The following is a 16,787-nucleotide window of genomic DNA, read 5'->3' as shown; positions in this document are numbered from 1 at the left end:
TTCGTTTTAATAATTTATAATGACACTTATAAAAGCTGAGGAAATACTTGAAAAATAAAAACTTTTTAAAATGGATCCCTCTCTTCTCTTCTGTTTAAATCTACTAGGGGTTTCAGCGACTATGTTTCCCAACATATCCATAAAAAGTCTTTAATCCAAACTGCTACAAATTTAAGCCAACAACTTCCTACTTCATCAACCTCAAATTTTTCTGTACCAATACAAACCCATAATTTTCACTAGGGGGGAAAAAAATTTGCCCAAACTTTCTAGAAATGTTTTGCATGGAAGAACTTTTGGAGGAATGCAGCAAGTGAACCTAGATTCGTTAATTAAGTACAAAACAGTCAAGTCAATGGACCCCATATCCTAGAAATCTTGTGGTCCAAAGTTCATGGTCATCAACCTTTGCTGCTGGTCTTGAATGGCACCTCTTTCTTGCATTTTTTTCTTCTTTTCCCAAAACCTCGTTTTTGTCTGCTGACCTAGAAATTGACTTTTCACCACAGAACCTCCCAAACAGGCACACAATGTCCTCCCTTGGCTAGCTTGCATGATTCTTTTATATAGAAGGAAACCCCATCTTTTGGTTCATCTTGTTTGATTCCTTGTTGGGTTTTTTAATCTGAATCTCTAGTACATGCACAGGTTCCCACTTAGGCACGGATTTGAGAGAATATCAATGGACAGCACCTCAAGAGCATCAACTTCAATGAAGAAGGATCAAGTAAGAACATACCTCAGTTCTCTAAATTTCTCTTAAATTTGCCGCTTAATTACTGTTTTTGTTGATTAGGTGGATCAACTGGAATCTTCAATGGCTGAAATAGGCAAAGTGAAGGAAGAAAATAAAATATTGAAGATGAAAATCTCGAAAATTATGGAGGATTATCAATCACTGTATGTGTATCTCAAGAACTTTGTTCGGCAAAAAGAAGCCAAGGTATCTGAAGATACAGCTCCTACCAATCAAGAAATTGAAGAGACAGAGATCTCACTTAGCCTTGGAAGGATTTCAGGTGAACCCAAAAAGGAAGAGAAGAGTATCAGCTCCAGCAAATGTGAAGGGTCTTCTAAGTCTTGTTGGAAGGAACCCATGACCAAACCAAGCCCTGAAACTAGCTTTGAAGAACAGAAGGAAGAGGAAGCTGGTCAAAAATGGTCGGCCAATAAAATTTTAGGGACTAAAAGAAGTTCAGAAGATGATGGAGCTGCACAACAAATCCAGGTGAACAAAGCTAGGGTTTCTGTGAGAACAAGATGTGATACCCCCACGGTTAGTACATATTCTTCATCTACTTATTATCTTTGCTCACGTCAAACAATTTGGAGAGACAAGAAGAAAGAGAGTCATTTAATATAGTATGCTAGCTCAATTTGTTTTAGTTGAAGATGAGATATGTTAATTATCATATATATGTATATGCAGATGAATGATGGCTGCCAATGGAGGAAATATGGGCAGAAAATCTCAAAAGGCAATCCATGTCCTCGGGCATACTACCGATGCATAGTTGCACCTACATGCCCAGTAAGAAAACGGGTATGTACCCCCTTCTTTCTCTTTCTCAAATCTTGTATAACTATAGGTCACTTAATTCTGAAGCTTTATTAATGAATAATCCAGTCAAGAACATCAATTATTACCACTTAAATGGTAATGGAGGTCAGACCTTGGCAACCCAGTCAGAAACCCTCATGATCCAAAAAGTTTCAGTACCATCCTACAAAACATTGGTCCTGTGGATTGAGATTTCGGTCGAGATCATGGATGGTCTTGCGCATTAAATGCACAGTAAAGCAAGGTCCCATGAGATCATGGCCTCTCACTCTGTCCTCATGTGCTTAGTGTTCTCTTTGAAGTTTGAACTCCGTTTAGACGTGTCTTCTTCATAATATATGATAAATGGATTATATATTGAAAGAAATAAAAGAAAAAACCGTCATATAAAGTAACCAAGAGAAAGAACTACAATCAAAACAAACAAAACAACCGTCAAATGAAACAAAGCTTACAAGATAAAGCCAAGAACGATGTTATGGAAAAACAATGATATTTTGCTTTATACAGTCTTTTATGCGTTTTTCTTTTCTTTTTTTTGATCATTATCGACCCAGACACAGCGGGGCGCCTATTAGTCTAGGGGAGGGGAAGAGGGGTGGGTGATGAATGTGTGGACGAGCTCAAGTTCAAACTTAAGAACTACCTAATCTTATTGTCTCTACATAAGAGGTTGTCACAATTAATGTCCAAGAAGCATGTATACTTCTTTTATAAACATTGATCCATAAAAATAAAAAAATAATACTAAAAAAAAAAAGACCACCCATCAAGTATTTCAATTTGGTGATTAAAGATAGTACAAGGAAAGCCTAATGTAAAAAGCCTAATGCAATGACTATCTCATGGGAAAAAAATACATATTATCAACCACCCAAGAACAATTGCACTAGCCTAAATTAGACGGACAGGAAAGGAATAGCCACTACTAGTAGAATGGAGAAAAGGAAATTTAGTTTTGATTCAATTCTTAAGACCTTTTCAAATAGGCAATTGGGAAAATGTCGCCTCGAGGAGCATCATGCGTGATTGTTCTGGAATGAGCAGATTGAAGGTGAAATAATGCAGCTTTTCCTCCGAATTCCAGACCACAAGGTCAAAGTAGTCCCTAGATGGCGGAACAATTTTTTTATTATTATTTTTCTTGGGGTCTGGGGTGCTGTTGGTGGGGGTGGGGAATAGATAGTATGAATTTACTGAAGAGAAATGAAAAAAAAATTGTCCCTCCATCTAAGGGACTACTGTTTTCTTTTCTTTTAATTTTTTCTCTTTTTTTTCTTTTTTTTTTTTTCCTACCAAAGAAAGAAAACAAAATACAATCAAAGGGTAACCAAACTATGTTGGACAGACAGGACCTCCATGGAGATCATGCTTGCTGCACTAGTCAATTGCTCATTAATTTGTTCTACACCTGGTTATGGGTTTAAGTATTGAAACGCCTTCTGTAAATACCGCTTGGATATCACTGAGGATAGAAGACAATTATCATTGAATGTACCAGCCAAGAGGTTTGAAGTCCAGACTCGAGACCTCTCCTGGTGGCATGGGCTTTACAAGTACTACTGGTCACCAACTGTTCTTTGCTTACCTTTCTTCACTTTAGGTTTTTCTTTCGATCCCTTTATATTGTTTATTTTGAATTTCAGGTCCAAAGATGTGCAGAAGACATGTCTTTGTTGATCACCACCTACGAAGGAAACCACAATCACCTCTTACCAGTTTCAGCCACAGCCATGGCTTCCACCACAGCTGCAGCTGCTTCCATGCTCATGTCTGGCTCATCAAACTCCAGAGCAACACTTACTTCAAGTACCAACACTTCCTCGACTGATCTGCATGGTCTAAACGTATCAAAGCAGTTCTACCTACCAAACTCCTCAATCTCATATTCACCTTCATATCCCACCATCAATCTTGATCTAACTGTACCATCAACCTCATCCTCTTCCCAATTCAAGAGTTCACATTCGAGCTTCCGTTCCATCCCCAGATATTTGACAAGTTCCAATTTTTCTGCCCTAGAATCTAATGTCAAAGCAACATCTGGGGACCCCAAAAGCGATGTTGGATCATTAAGTCTAGGAAAGCAACCTCAAGAGCATTTCCATCTACCTTACATGCTAAAGAACAACCCAACTGCTCCACAACAACCATTATCTGAAACTATTGCTGCAGCAACCAAGGTCATCACATCTGACCCAACCTTCAGATCAGTTCTAGAAGCTGCAATCACATCAATGGTGAACAAAGCTAGTGCTGGAGAGAATTTTGGCTCGAATTTGAAGTGGGTTGAGAAGACTTATGGACTCCCAATTCACCCTACTCATGAACATCAGATGACAATGAGATCGAGCACCGACATGTGATGTTGATGTTTCTCCAACCTCTTCGTTGCCATTTTCCATCTAAAAGACAAGAGTTGCTCTGGGTCTTCAGCTCAAATTGTTGACCATTAGAATATTTGTCTAGTTATCTTTTTGGTTGCTTTTGAAGAAATACTGCATGGTGAATGGTGAGGTCATAGCAAGGGGGCGTTTACTAAAGTTTAGTGTCTTCTTTTGCTTGTCCTTAATTTCCCTTAGTAGACTTATATATGTGGAAATTTTGCTACTTTGAAACTTCTTTTTGAATACGTTAGAGACGTTGGACCTTGACTTAGCTAACGGCCATAAATTCAAATTCGAAAAGTAAACATTCGAAAGTGAAACCTTAACCAAAAGCTAATGAGGTAATATTATTTTATTTGGCGGAGTTTCACATTCAAGTGGTTCTCCTTTGACCATGGTCTACTATTAGTGGTCTTGGATGACCATCTAATTTATTAGTAAATTAATATTTCCCTCGATTGAAATAATTGAGAATCCATTCATTTTATGTAAACAAATTAAATCTGCAACTATGATTTTTATGACTGCTCAAAGATCCAGTAAAGCTATATACTGTGCACAAAATCATAATTCTGGGCAAGTGCACTGCTTCTATTGTTCAGGGCATATCTCCTTCGTTTGGTTTCTGTTATGAATGTTTGGCCCAAACCTATGGGCTAGGTGAACCAACTAAATCAATGTTTTGGTTTGGTCCTAGTTCACTAAATCTTGGTTTGATTGGCCTCATAACTAGGCACTTTTCGATGTGACACTTATTAGCAGAGAAATTTGCTTAGAAGAGCACCTCCTAGTGACAGCCAGCTGTCCCGAGAAGCTTCTCGACAACCTCTCAGCAGTTACCCGACAAGCTACTTTTCAGACAAAGTAACGTTGCCAAAGGACTTTGCACATATCTCTTAAACGTCAATCGACGCATTAATTTAAGCATTGAATGCTCGACTCTTTGAGATTCATTAAATGCTCATTGACCACCGTTTGCTAGGCACCAGCTTCTGCGATTGGCCTTGCTATCACATCTACGTTAGTGATAATTTCATCACCTATTCGGTTTTATCGTGTGGCTTCCCGGGAAGATTGGACTTGCTATCATATCTATGTCAGTGATAATCTAATCACCTTGTTCGATGGGATTATATACAGCTGTGAAAGCTTCCTGGGGAAGATTGGGGTTTAGCTTGCTGATCAAGCTATGTCCCTCAAGAGATCACCACCCTCCTTTTGAGATCCAAGAATTTGATGGCTAAGCAACGCCTTCACGATCACAGAGGTATGAGGGGAATATATACGCTAACAATCAATACCAAAAGTAAGTTTTAACATTAACTCTAGTTCATAACTCTCTAGCCAACAACCCAAGAAGACATTTCTCTTTGTTTTCTAGGAGCATTTACTTCTCCTTGTGAGGATTCATGTTCTACGGAATCTGACTTAATCATTGGAGGTGGTTTCTAGCCCCAGAGGTGGCCCACTCTCACCTTCTTTGTTTTTCAAGAGCCAAGAACTAGGTTCATTCCTTGAATGAACCAGTTGGAGCGTAGGTCAGATTTTCGAGCAACAAATTTCAGATTACTAACATTCCAAATCAAGTAGAAAGATGGTTGAGTCGCTATGTATATATATTCTATAGATATAGATAGGTAGATACACTAAACTACAATGGCTAGTGTGTAATATTTAGGAATTTCAACAAAGGGGCCCTTTTAAATCAGCGGTAGAGTAATGTCATGCTAAGGTGTAAGTCATTAGTTCAAATCTGATAAGGGCCTCTTTCCACAAAACTCCAATCATAGCCTTCTTTTTTAAGTGGGAGGATGACCATGTCACTATAGGCTATATTCCTATTTATTTTCATTATATATTCAACATTTTGTGTCCTAGGCATAGATAGAATGTCTACCGAATTCTAAATTAGGAATTACCAAAATTTTCTACTTTATCCATTATTCCAATCAAATCAATTCTATTGTAAAAATTAGATATCAACAAAAGAAAAAGTAAGTGGATCTAAACCATTGAATCATGTTTGTTTCCACTATTCTGATAATAAATATAAAAATTCGATCGAGATGTAGTAGGGGATCATTTAACAATTTCGTTTGATTGAACTATAAGAGAATTTGTCATTATTTCCAATTGCCTCTTGTTACTGAATCTTCCATAGGAAGCAATTCCTATTCCCTTCTTTCATAAAGAAAGGTTTATTCCAAATCACAACATAAGAGCCACCTATTTTTCAATGTCTTTTTTTTGACTTTGATTCCAATTCCAGAAAAAGATAAATTTATATATTATCTGTATGATATATGATTGATAATATCAGATCCTAGCTTGGCTTCATGTACCAACTATTTCCATATTGATGCTTCCAATATATTTTTGTTTCGACAATCTAATGTGAGAAAGGAACTTTTATTTTAGTCTCCTATTATTTAATATTAATATTGTATTGAATTTAGGGGCAGGGACATAAAAATAGGGAATTTTTTTTTAAGTAATGTTATATAGAAATATTTGATTTTTATTTGATTTGATTTTTTTGCTTCAGCCCGTGGAAAAGATATACTATAGAGTATTGACCTAGAGGAAATAAAAGAAAGAAGACAACACACTAAAAAAAGCTTAAATGAATTTCAAATTTCATTAAATATATATAAAATTATATATTGATACTGTAGTAGTTTAGTATACTTAGTATAATTATATATATCCTTCAGAATTAATGGCTGAGTTTCCTTCTTGTCTGCTATGAATATATTCTTGTGCTTTCATCCTTCATGTGTGCCTTTAGTCTGAACGAAGTATCCCTTTGTCAGTTGCCAGTGACTAGTTCTACCCCTTTGGTTTGACTGCTTTTTTCATCCGAGGTCAATACTTCAATAGGGTCCTTTTCTTCCAGTTGCCACTGATAGTTCCATTCTTGAAGCACATTGCTACCTTCAAGATACATAATGAAGAATCTAGCCATAATTGAAACTGGCAAAACCACCCATCAAGAATTTCAAAACTTAATAATTAATGAGTACAAGGAATGGTTTGATTACTTTTTGCACCTCCAATCCCTGGTTTTGGATTTCCTATCATGTCCTATAGTGATAAGATTCTGATCTCTTGCACAAATAGTATGGAGTACTTCTTTTTGTTCACCTGTCCCCAGTACACACCTCTTCCAAGCCCATAATTAAATGCAAAGGTTAAATCTGCTACCAAGTACTGTAAATAATCCCAAGAGTCTTCATATTTAAACAAACTTGCACCACATTCACATCCAGTGCTAAGTAATGGTTACTCTGCATCCACCTGGCAAGTAAAATTCTCTATTGTTGGGAGTACTAATGTAGCTTCTCATGGGCTATGTGTATTTAATTCCCGCTTTATCTTTAAATTCTTCAGAGACTTCTGTCTTTAGAGAAGGCATACTGCATCGCCCATATTTTTTTCTTAGTCTGCAGATATTGAAGTTTGCCCACCCATTTTTCTTGAAGGAAGTTGGAGCAGACACAACCAACACCAGATGACCCATCTATTGTGGCAATGAAAAAAGGCATTGACAGCAGTGCTGTGACAAAAACACATTTTAGACTTCCAGCACTTTGAGTGGTAACAGAGAAACTCAGTTTTATGTCAATCATAGAAGAGTTTTCAGACTAAATGGACTCGAGGATAGTGAACTGCTTCTGAAGGCTTGTAAGCACATGGAAGATCCAAATTGGTGGACTTACTTTTGTTCAAGGCCTTCCAAGGAAGATCATAGAGTTAACATGGGAAAGAATGAACAACTGCTTGTCAAACCTGAATTCTTCTCTAATGTCATATGTTCTTTCATGCAAAAGGGGTAAATGACATCTAAAAACCATGAGTAAAATATATATATATGGCTGTCACATACTCATGCCAAAATCAACCTTAGGATCCAGTAATGGTGCAGGAAGAAACTTCTCTCATCACAGAGTTATATTATGGAACCAATAGCAGTTATCTGAGATCTCAAATCACTATTCTTCCAGTTACCATTTCTAGGAGACTATCTTCTTGTTCACCACTTCTTGTTGTAGTGGGTTGATTTTGATTGCCTTTTTGCTTGCTTTTCATGCAGACAGCTCACTGCAGAGGACTTGATAACTACCATAACTTCAAATAAGTATAGTGGAAGGATGTCAAACCAATAACATGCATACCTCATGCCACTGTCCACCATGTGATCGAAACTCTTGCTTCCGATCTAATTCAAAGGGTTTATGTAGTGACTGCAGAGGAATGTTGAAGTTGCTGGTGTCATCACTAGCCAGAGAGGTGATATCTTACTTCATATTTGTACCCCCAACTAATTACTCATGTGTGTGTGTGTATTGCCTGTGTAGAGCTTAATTATTTCACTCATAACAAACTATGACCTGGAAGTTTCCTCAACCCACGTTCCAACATCATCTCTCTTACCCTTTCCGCATCTTGCCACCTTCCCTGTGTGGCATATAAATTGGAGAGAATAACAAAAGGAGTCGGATCTGTGGGTTCTAATTCTGAAAGCTTTATAGCCATTTCTTCACCAAGTTTAGTATCTGAGTGAAAAGCAGCAGCACCAAGCAGAGAGGAAAAAACAGAAGGAGGAGGTTCTGGCATTTCTTGAATCAAGTCCCTAGCCTCGTTGAGTCGCCCTGCTCGACCCAAGAGATCAACAATGCCACTGAATTGTGCAGTTGTCGGGCTCAAACCACAATCCCTACTCATCATCCTAAATATTTCAAGTCCCTCATCAATAGAACCACTGTGGCTACATGCTGATATAACACAACTGAAAGTGAGCAAATTTGGTTTTAATCCCTCTTCTTTCATCAGGTTGAATATTTCAAGTGCACATTTGATTTCCCCATTCCTCCCATACCCAGAGATCATTGCATTCCATATTGCTGGGTCATCAGAAGTTTCAATCTGATCGAAAAATATTGCGAGCCCAAGAAGAACATCCACATTTCATGTACATATCAATGAGGGCAGTATAGGTCAATTCATCAGCATCTACACCAGTCCTTATTATGTATGCATGGATCTCATTCCCACATAGGAGTGCAGACATGGTTGAACATGCCAGTAAAAGACTAGTAATTGATTTCAAATTTGGGGTTACCCCTGCCGATTGCATTTTTTTAAAGAATGTAAGAGCTTCATACCCTTTATGTAGCTGTGCGAATCCACCAATCATTGAATTCCACGTAGCTGAATCAGGTTCCAGTCCATCAAATCCTAATTCTTCAAAAAGCTGAACAGCAGCATCACACTGATCATTCAACATTAGTCCTGAGATCATGGAATTCCACGTTATTAAGTTCCTATTGCTACCGAGATCCTTGAAGATCTCATACGCCCAGACCCAGTTCCCACATTTGCAGTACATGTTTATGAGTGCCGTTCCCACCAGAACGTCAGAACCAAACACATATTTCAAAGTCATACCATGGACTTGCTTACCTAATCGTTGATAGGAAAGCTCCGCAGAAGCTGAGAGAACAGAAGCAAAAGTAACTGGGCTACATTCCCTGCCCAAGGATTTCCTCATTTCCTTAAACAAATTAAGGAGCATATGAGTCAACCCACCCTGCAGAAAACCTGAGATCAAAGAATTGTAGCTCACAACATTCTTATTCGGTATCTCACTGAACATCCTCGTAGCAGAAACAGAGTCCTTGCAATTCGTATACATTGTAACTGTTGCAGTCGCCACATAAACATCCTCATCAAATCCCAATTTAACTGCAAGGCAATGAATTTGCAAGCCGTGTTCCATGATTTCACAGGCAGGTAGTATACTAGCTATGGAAACTGAATTTGGCCGCAACCTTGCAGCACAAACTTGTTTGAAAGCCCACAAGGCTTCTCCCAAATACCCATTTTGCGAGAACCCAGATATCATCGCGTTTAAAGAAGTCAAGTTTCTCTCAGGCATTTCGTCTGACACCTTGATTGCATCCGCAAAGAGCTGAAACTTCATGTACATATCCGTGAGAGCTGTATGCGTGTACAAATCGGCCAGAAAACCAGATTTAAGAACGTGGGCATGTATCTGGCAACCACTGGAAGCATTGTCGAGCTTTCCATAGGCTTTGAGGAGAGAAGGAAACGAGTAATAATCAGGGCGAAACCCGGCGGAGTGTAATTGAGAGAACAAGGACAGTGCTTCTTTGTAGAATCCATCTAAAACCAGCTTTCTGATATTGCCTTTCATGAATTCATGGAATGCCTTGAGAATCCGCCTATTTAAGAGTTTCCAATCATTGAAAATTAGTGGATATCAACAGACACTGTTGGGCCAGAATCCCTTTCCGTATCTAACAAGAAGACCTCCATAGAAGCAATTAATATCAAACATCGTGTACTACCGTAGTGAGACCTTTATTGAGATGAGATGATGATTTTGATCCGAAAGTAACATCGTCGAATAAGCTATTGGGTGTCTACCTCTCAGTGCACAGTGTTTGATCTTCTGATGCCAAAGCTCATATTTAGTGACAACTGAACTTTTTTATAAAGAAAAAGGGTTTCCTGTGTTGTGATCATGGACTTGGACTTTTGCGGTTGTGCCCCCAAATGGCAAGCAATGCTTCCGTGTGACCAACAAATGATTATGTGGTCATTTTGCAATTGTTAATTCAAAAGATGATGTTTAGGTAGAGACTTTTAAAACCTTAATCTTATTTTGAATGATCCTAGTAGCATGGCCCAAATTGTAACCCTGAATCCCAATAGCAGACAACATTTACTTTGGATAAAAACCATCCTTGGCTCGATGTGGTTCGAAATTTGGATTAAAAGTCAAGGTCGAGTAAGATCGAATGGAGTCTAGTCAAACATTCAATCTTAAATTCCTAACCCTGATTCATAACTAATTTTCGTTTTTTACAATCTTTTTACTTTTTTTTTTTTTAACAGACAATTTTATATATTAAGAATGGGTATCCCATAATAGGTAGGGCTATGCCCTGGTCCCAATGAGATTTGAATTTTAATCTTCTACTTGAGTTTGATTTTCAACCCTCTTTTCAGCTGTTATTTTAAACCTAAGCTTTATTTAGACTTCAAATATACATAGCATTCCTCACAACTTTAATTTTCTTAGTAAATATGTTTTACATTCGAATCGCTAGTGGAAGATTCACTTTCCCTTACCACTCTTCTCCACACATTAAGAGGGACACTCATCCTTAAAGACAACATGTATGGAATTTTCGGTAAATCCCCTCTAATGTGGGGTTCGAATCACTTTTCCGTAAGGGATAACAATATAGTCCTCAGAGGTTTACCCACCACAGAATAGTAGTAGGGGTCCATTTATAAATACTAATAAAACAAAATATAGATGAGACTCTAGACCCCTTACTATTTTTGTGGTAAGAAAGTCAAAAATTGTTTTAGTATTGCGATAGCACCATGCAACCTACTCTTGGGGAAGTTGAGGTTCATCAGGGCCAGCTTGCGCGCCATTTGATTACATTATCGGGGGAGACGTTGTCTGCAAGGTTCGAACGAATGACATCTCCACTAAGAATCATGGATCTCTACCACTCTACCAACCCTGCATTGGTTTCATATAGAAACTTGGACAAGATAAAATCTCGATTATTCGTTTCTCCTCGTTTAACATAAGAATGTTTTTAGTAAAATTTAACTGCAAAATTAGTGGTTGAGATTTAGTATCGGTCGCATCTTTCAATCTGTATGGTACTTGTATGGTACATGAAGCATCCAAGTAGAGGCTAGAGCTCTAAAAAAAAAGTGAGGGAGTACATTCATCTCTACTGATAAGGAGGTAATCCAGACTCAAATGTCGTTGTACGAATATGAGGAAGGACAATCCTCTACCCTCGCTTTGCAAAAGCAAGATTCCAAGTAGAGTGTAAATCCCAAACGCGTGGGGGAAATGGAAGTTTCGTCACCTTCCAGGAAACGGGTAACAGAGGCAGCAGCCACAAGATTGGACGGCTGACCCGTAAAGCATTACGAGTTCGCCTTTGGCCCCATGAATTCCAAACCCTAACGTTACTCACTTTCTCTACCCTCCACGCTCCACGCGGTAGATCCATGTAATATTGATGTTCTTCGCTACGTCACCCTTTGCATCTAACTTTCCTCTGCGTCAAAATTTGGAGCTCAGAGCGACTTTGAAACCCTTGTAGCCCGAGTTTCTTGCCGCTTCTACTTACGGGTAAGGCATGTTTTCTGCTGATCTCTTTGTGTGTGTTTGTCCCTTTTGTGTTCTTAATTTCGCCATACCTTGAAGTCTGGGGAAATTTTAAAAATAAATAAATGGGGACAATTTTGTTATGTTTTTTCTTTACAAGTTCCGAGTTCTAAATTTCTAATTGAGAGAAACGAAGGATTACGAAAACAGTTATGTAGACATTAGATCTTTCAATTATAAGCCTAATTTAGGTTTTGAACTTTTTTCGTGGGTTTGGGAATGGGAACTTCGTTATTGATCTTAATTTCTCTGAGTTTGTAGCGAATCAAAAGAATAATCTTGCTTAGCTTTTTGGGCTTTGATAAGGCTTTTTGTGGTACGTGACACAAATAAATGTATATTTCCTTTCAAATCTTAACTTATTAATTTCTCTCCAGATTTTATCATTTGGATTCTAAATGCTTAAATGGCTAAACCTAAATTTTGGATTTTAAATCGTTATCGTATAAGGCGAAATAGTGGGCAGTCCCTTTTAAGTACAAATTCGATCCTAAAATCCATTTTGAAAAGGAAAAGGCTAAAAAGAGATTGCTGTAGTTGTAGCCATAACTAATTGGGATTTTAAATTGTAAGTATTTTGTTCTGAGGCTTAATGAATAAACTTTATTAGTAGCCTTGGCTCAGTGACAAGGTTTCTCTATTGCAACTTGGAGGTTGTGGTTCCAACAAGGGGATAGCCTCTCCACAAAATGTGGGGTAAGGCTATGTAGGCATGCCCCTCTCCAGACCCTGAAGTAAGGGGATCCTCATGCACTGGGTATGCTCTTTTTATGCTTTATTGTAACCACATCAAAATGATATCCAGAAACTAGTCTATCCATTGCTACATTGGATTTGGTGAAAATAGATTAGTTTGCACTGTTTCCCAGTTTAGTTTGTGTGACTCAGTGGACTAAAATGAATTGGTTCTATTTTAACTGGTATCTGGCTGGATATGTAGGCAGCAAGGATGTCAACTCCTGCTAGGAAGAGGTTGATGAGGGATTTCAAGAGGTTGCAACAGGATCCTCCTGCAGGTATCAGTGGTGCACCCCAAGACAATAATATAATGCTTTGGAATGCTGTTATATTTGGGTAAGTTGAAGATTGTACATTTTCTCCTGGTCTGCTCTGTTCTAGAATTGCATAGGTCTGATCTGGTCTTAACATTGTTTTCTGGCTTTGTATTGCAGTCCTGATGACACTCCATGGGATGGAGGTAAGCTAGGTTTTTTATCCTGTGAGGTTGTTAACTCATAATCAAAATGTTCTCTACATTTTGCTGTTACGATACTCTTCAGTCTATTCACTATACTCTATTTTGTTATGTCAATTGTGTGTATTATAGTGACTCAGGTGTTTGTCCTATTGCATGTTTGGAGGTGCCTTTGTTGCATATGAAAATATCCCATGCTGTCTTACCCAGCCTTTACATTCATGAGGCAATCTTATGCTGTGTTATTCCTCATATGTTTGATGCTGCCGAATGAAATTTGTATGACATTCTTAATAGAATTGATAACATCTTAGTAGCAGTTGAAGGGTTCTGTTTGCTTCATATCATATTTTGAAACTTTTGTTGCAACCAACTGTATATTCCCAGACATAAGTGGCCTCCCCCCCCCCCTTTCTTCCCAACCTGTTGTCATATTTCTTTTTCTCAGATATATAATATAGGTATCTGTATTTTTTGTGCAATGTGTATCACTCATAGTTTATTGTTTGTTTAGTTTTACCATTAAAATGATTTAGTTTTGCAAGCACATTCTGACTTTTTGTTTGAGCCTTTCAGGTACGTTTAAGCTGACACTACAGTTTGCCGAGGATTACCCGAATAAGCCACCGGTAGTTCGGTTCGTCTCTCGAATGTTCCATCCAAATAGTAAGTTTCAATTTGCTACTGAAGTTGTAATTTTGGTAAGATTATATGGGAAACAAATTTAATACTAAATTGGTTTGAGAAAGCATTGTATTCAGGAAGATAAACCATTTCTATTTGGATAATGCATTTCTAGCCAACTACTAAAAGAAAGCACCTCACTTCATATATAGCTCTCACACCTACGAAGGATTGAAAATGACAACGACAAAGGATAACCCTTATAAAGACATCTAAATTGTGATTTTGGAAATAACCCTTGTCATCTACATGGTCTTACAACTGGAGATTCGGAGAAAACTTAAGCTAGTGGTTTTATGGATGGATGTGATAAAATCTTGAGTGAAGGGAGAGAAAGGGATTGGTGTGTTTCCTATTTGCTTGACTAGGGTGATATTCTGATTGTCATCTTTTGGGGTTTTATTCCTTTTTTGGGACCCTTCTTATTTATTTTTATAGATAGTTTGAACTTCCCAGCATGTAGAATCAGTTTATATCTTTGTTGGTCTATTAAGAGCTTCCTACTTCTCACACCCCCACCCCTTGAACTCTGCCAGTTTACGCAGATGGAAGTATTTGCTTGGATATTCTACAGAACCAATGGAGTCCCATCTATGATGTAGCTGCTATACTTACATCCATCCAGGTATGCTTGCTGCTTCCACTTATTATGATTTTATTTATTTATTTAATTTTTTTGCCTAAAATCTGCTGTACATATCCGATGTATTGTAACTTTAAGATATTGGATGGATGAAGAACGATTTTCCCCTACGTGTGAGCATTGCAAGCCTACACCAACCAATAATCATGCTGGTTTGGTGAGGAATAGAGTTCATTGCTTTCAGGAAGAACATAAGAATGACTACCATGAACCTGGAATGTGGTAACATGATTGTCAGGTGCAAACATACTAATCTAGTCAATTAGATATACTAACATAAATGATACTCTGTAAACTGTCATCTCTTAAATTGGTTCACTAATATAAATATGGTTTATGGTAATTTCCAAGATGATTACCAAGTGATGTGAGAAGTAGAATTTTTGAGTGTGCTTTGTGGAGTGATCGTTATTCCTATGCATTTTATGCAGTTTAAGGTCAACATTTTGATTCTTTGAAGGATTGAATAGTTAAAATAGCAGGATGCATTGTTTTTATAAGCACTTGTTGCCTAGAACGTTTTGATCATTGGCCTTATCTACGACCAATTCGTGTGAGTCCCTTCTTGGATAAATATATATCTGCTAATTGTAGTTCTTGGCCTCTAGGAGAATGTGATGTTCCATCCAGCCTCCATGGTGTAGCTTCATTCCATCACTTTCATTTGATTTTCAAAGTTCAAACCTGAGTCCTCTATTCAGTTCCAGGTGACCATGAGTGATTAATAATTACCCTTACTTCTGTCTTCTAATATCCAGTGTCTCCAGGTCCAGAGAATGCCATCTTGGATATAGCCCAAATGGTCTTTGACACCCTCCAATTCCTGTTGATGCTGGGTTTCCAAAGCTACTTTCAACAAAATTTAGTTTCACTGAGTTAGTCATTTGGCTGTTTAGAGTCCTGCCTTGCCATTTCCTTGCATGGGGTTGCATATTGCTGTCTGAGCCCATTCTCTGATTACCTGTTCAGAAGGAATCCCTCAGAAACAATCTTGATTTGTGATCCAATGAATTGCTGCCCACCAAACCTTAATTTTTTTAACTTTTCTTGTTGGGTGCAACTTTCTTATATCCCTGAAGATCGGGTGGTTTATCTCTCTCATATGCTTAATAAGGTCTCCATGCCTACGTTTGCAATCATCATATTTAACAAGTACTTTTTTTAATTTATTATGAATAATCATGCTTTTGGACAGTTCGTTTCTAGCATTTACAATATCAACGAGGACCAAATTGTTGGGTTTCACTTCTCAGCATTTCGGCATGAAGACAAATTTTCATATAGCATTTATCGGGAAAATTAGTAGTTGATCATGTGGCCTGAATGATCTTAAATGAATTAAATAGCGTTCTTGTGAAGGGAAACTCCAAAAATTATGACAATTCATTGAAAATAACAGTATTGGAGGAAGTAAGATCATGGTAACTTATTAAGATCTCTAATTTGAGTTGCTGGGTTGAATATCTGTATGATTAGTATTTTCCTGCTATTATTTATTTCATACTTCTTCTCCCAACCATTAGGTTTTTATAGCACAGCTGATATTTGACCACCTTTATTGTTGCATTCTGGGTTATGATTATCTGTTTGATTAGGTTATTGTAGCTGGATAATTTTCACAAATATGATAGTAATAATAATGTTTCAATATCATTATTTTTAATTGCAGTCATTATTATGTGATCCAAACCCAAACTCTCCGGCAAATTCAGAGGCAGCAAGGATGTTTAGCGAGAATAAGCGTGAATACAACAGAAGAGTACGTGAAATTGTCGAGCAGAGCTGGACGGCAGACTAACTCATGGTAGGATGTCATGAACATTTCTGGATGTTTTGAGGGCATGTTGCAGTAACATTGCCACTTAAAAACTATTGCATCATAAACCACTTAAAACTAATCATCTTGTCTGTATGCTTCAACGGATGGATGCAATATTATTATCTAAAGAGTTGCACATGTCTTGGGGTTCATGTACATATACCATCTAGACCTGAAAAATGCACTTTATTCTGCAACCTCATGTCGTGATTGCCCGACTTTCTTGGATGCAATAACATACAAATATCGGTGGTTAAATGGTAGTGAA

At 37.7% G+C, this 16,787-nt stretch overlaps 3 protein-coding genes across 5 annotated transcripts; 2 read left to right on the top strand and 1 right to left on the bottom strand.

The window, feature by feature from the left end:
• The first annotated feature begins 613 nt into the window (after positions 1-613).
• Positions 614-3,936, top strand: LOC149006768 (WRKY transcription factor 72A-like). Its single transcript, XM_089166658.1, has 4 exons — positions 614-727; positions 797-1,276; positions 1,430-1,543; positions 3,208-3,936. Exons 1-4 carry the CDS (start codon positions 641-643, stop codon positions 3,925-3,927), a joined length of 1,401 nt encoding a protein of 466 aa, XP_089022784.1. The 5' UTR covers positions 614-640; the 3' UTR covers positions 3,928-3,936.
• Positions 3,937-7,276: 3,340 nt separating this feature from the next.
• On the bottom strand, positions 7,277-10,528 carry LOC149006767 (pentatricopeptide repeat-containing protein At2g02750-like). Its single transcript, XM_089166017.1, is given in 2 exon segments — positions 7,277-8,883; positions 8,885-10,528. Coding segments are annotated over 2 exon segments (1,842 nt in total). The 5' UTR covers positions 10,166-10,528; the 3' UTR covers positions 7,277-8,322.
• A 1,227-nt stretch (positions 10,529-11,755) lies between these two features.
• Positions 11,756-16,782, top strand: LOC149006766 (ubiquitin-conjugating enzyme E2 2-like). 3 transcript variants are annotated; one of them, XM_089165128.1, is made up of 6 exons: positions 11,756-12,142; positions 13,123-13,252; positions 13,351-13,376; positions 13,950-14,039; positions 14,594-14,682; positions 16,370-16,782. In XM_089165128.1, exons 2-6 carry the CDS (start codon positions 13,128-13,130, stop codon positions 16,496-16,498), a joined length of 459 nt encoding a protein of 152 aa, XP_089021254.1. In that variant the 5' UTR covers positions 11,756-12,142; positions 13,123-13,127; the 3' UTR covers positions 16,499-16,782. The 3 variants fall into 3 exon arrangements, with proteins under 3 accessions (XP_089021254.1, XP_089021253.1, XP_089021252.1); XM_089165127.1 differs by having other exon boundaries at positions 11,756-12,151; XM_089165126.1 differs by having other exon boundaries at positions 11,757-12,142; positions 13,119-13,252.
• The last annotated feature ends 5 nt before the right edge of the window (positions 16,783-16,787 follow it).

The sequence above is a fragment of the Hakea prostrata genome, chromosome 8, assembly GCF_041222555.1.
Source record: "Hakea prostrata isolate BN-2017 chromosome 8, UWA_Hpros_2, whole genome shotgun sequence".
Classification (NCBI taxonomy): Eukaryota; Viridiplantae; Streptophyta; class Magnoliopsida; order Proteales; family Proteaceae; genus Hakea; species Hakea prostrata.
This window is presented reverse-complemented; position numbering and strand designations above follow the sequence as displayed.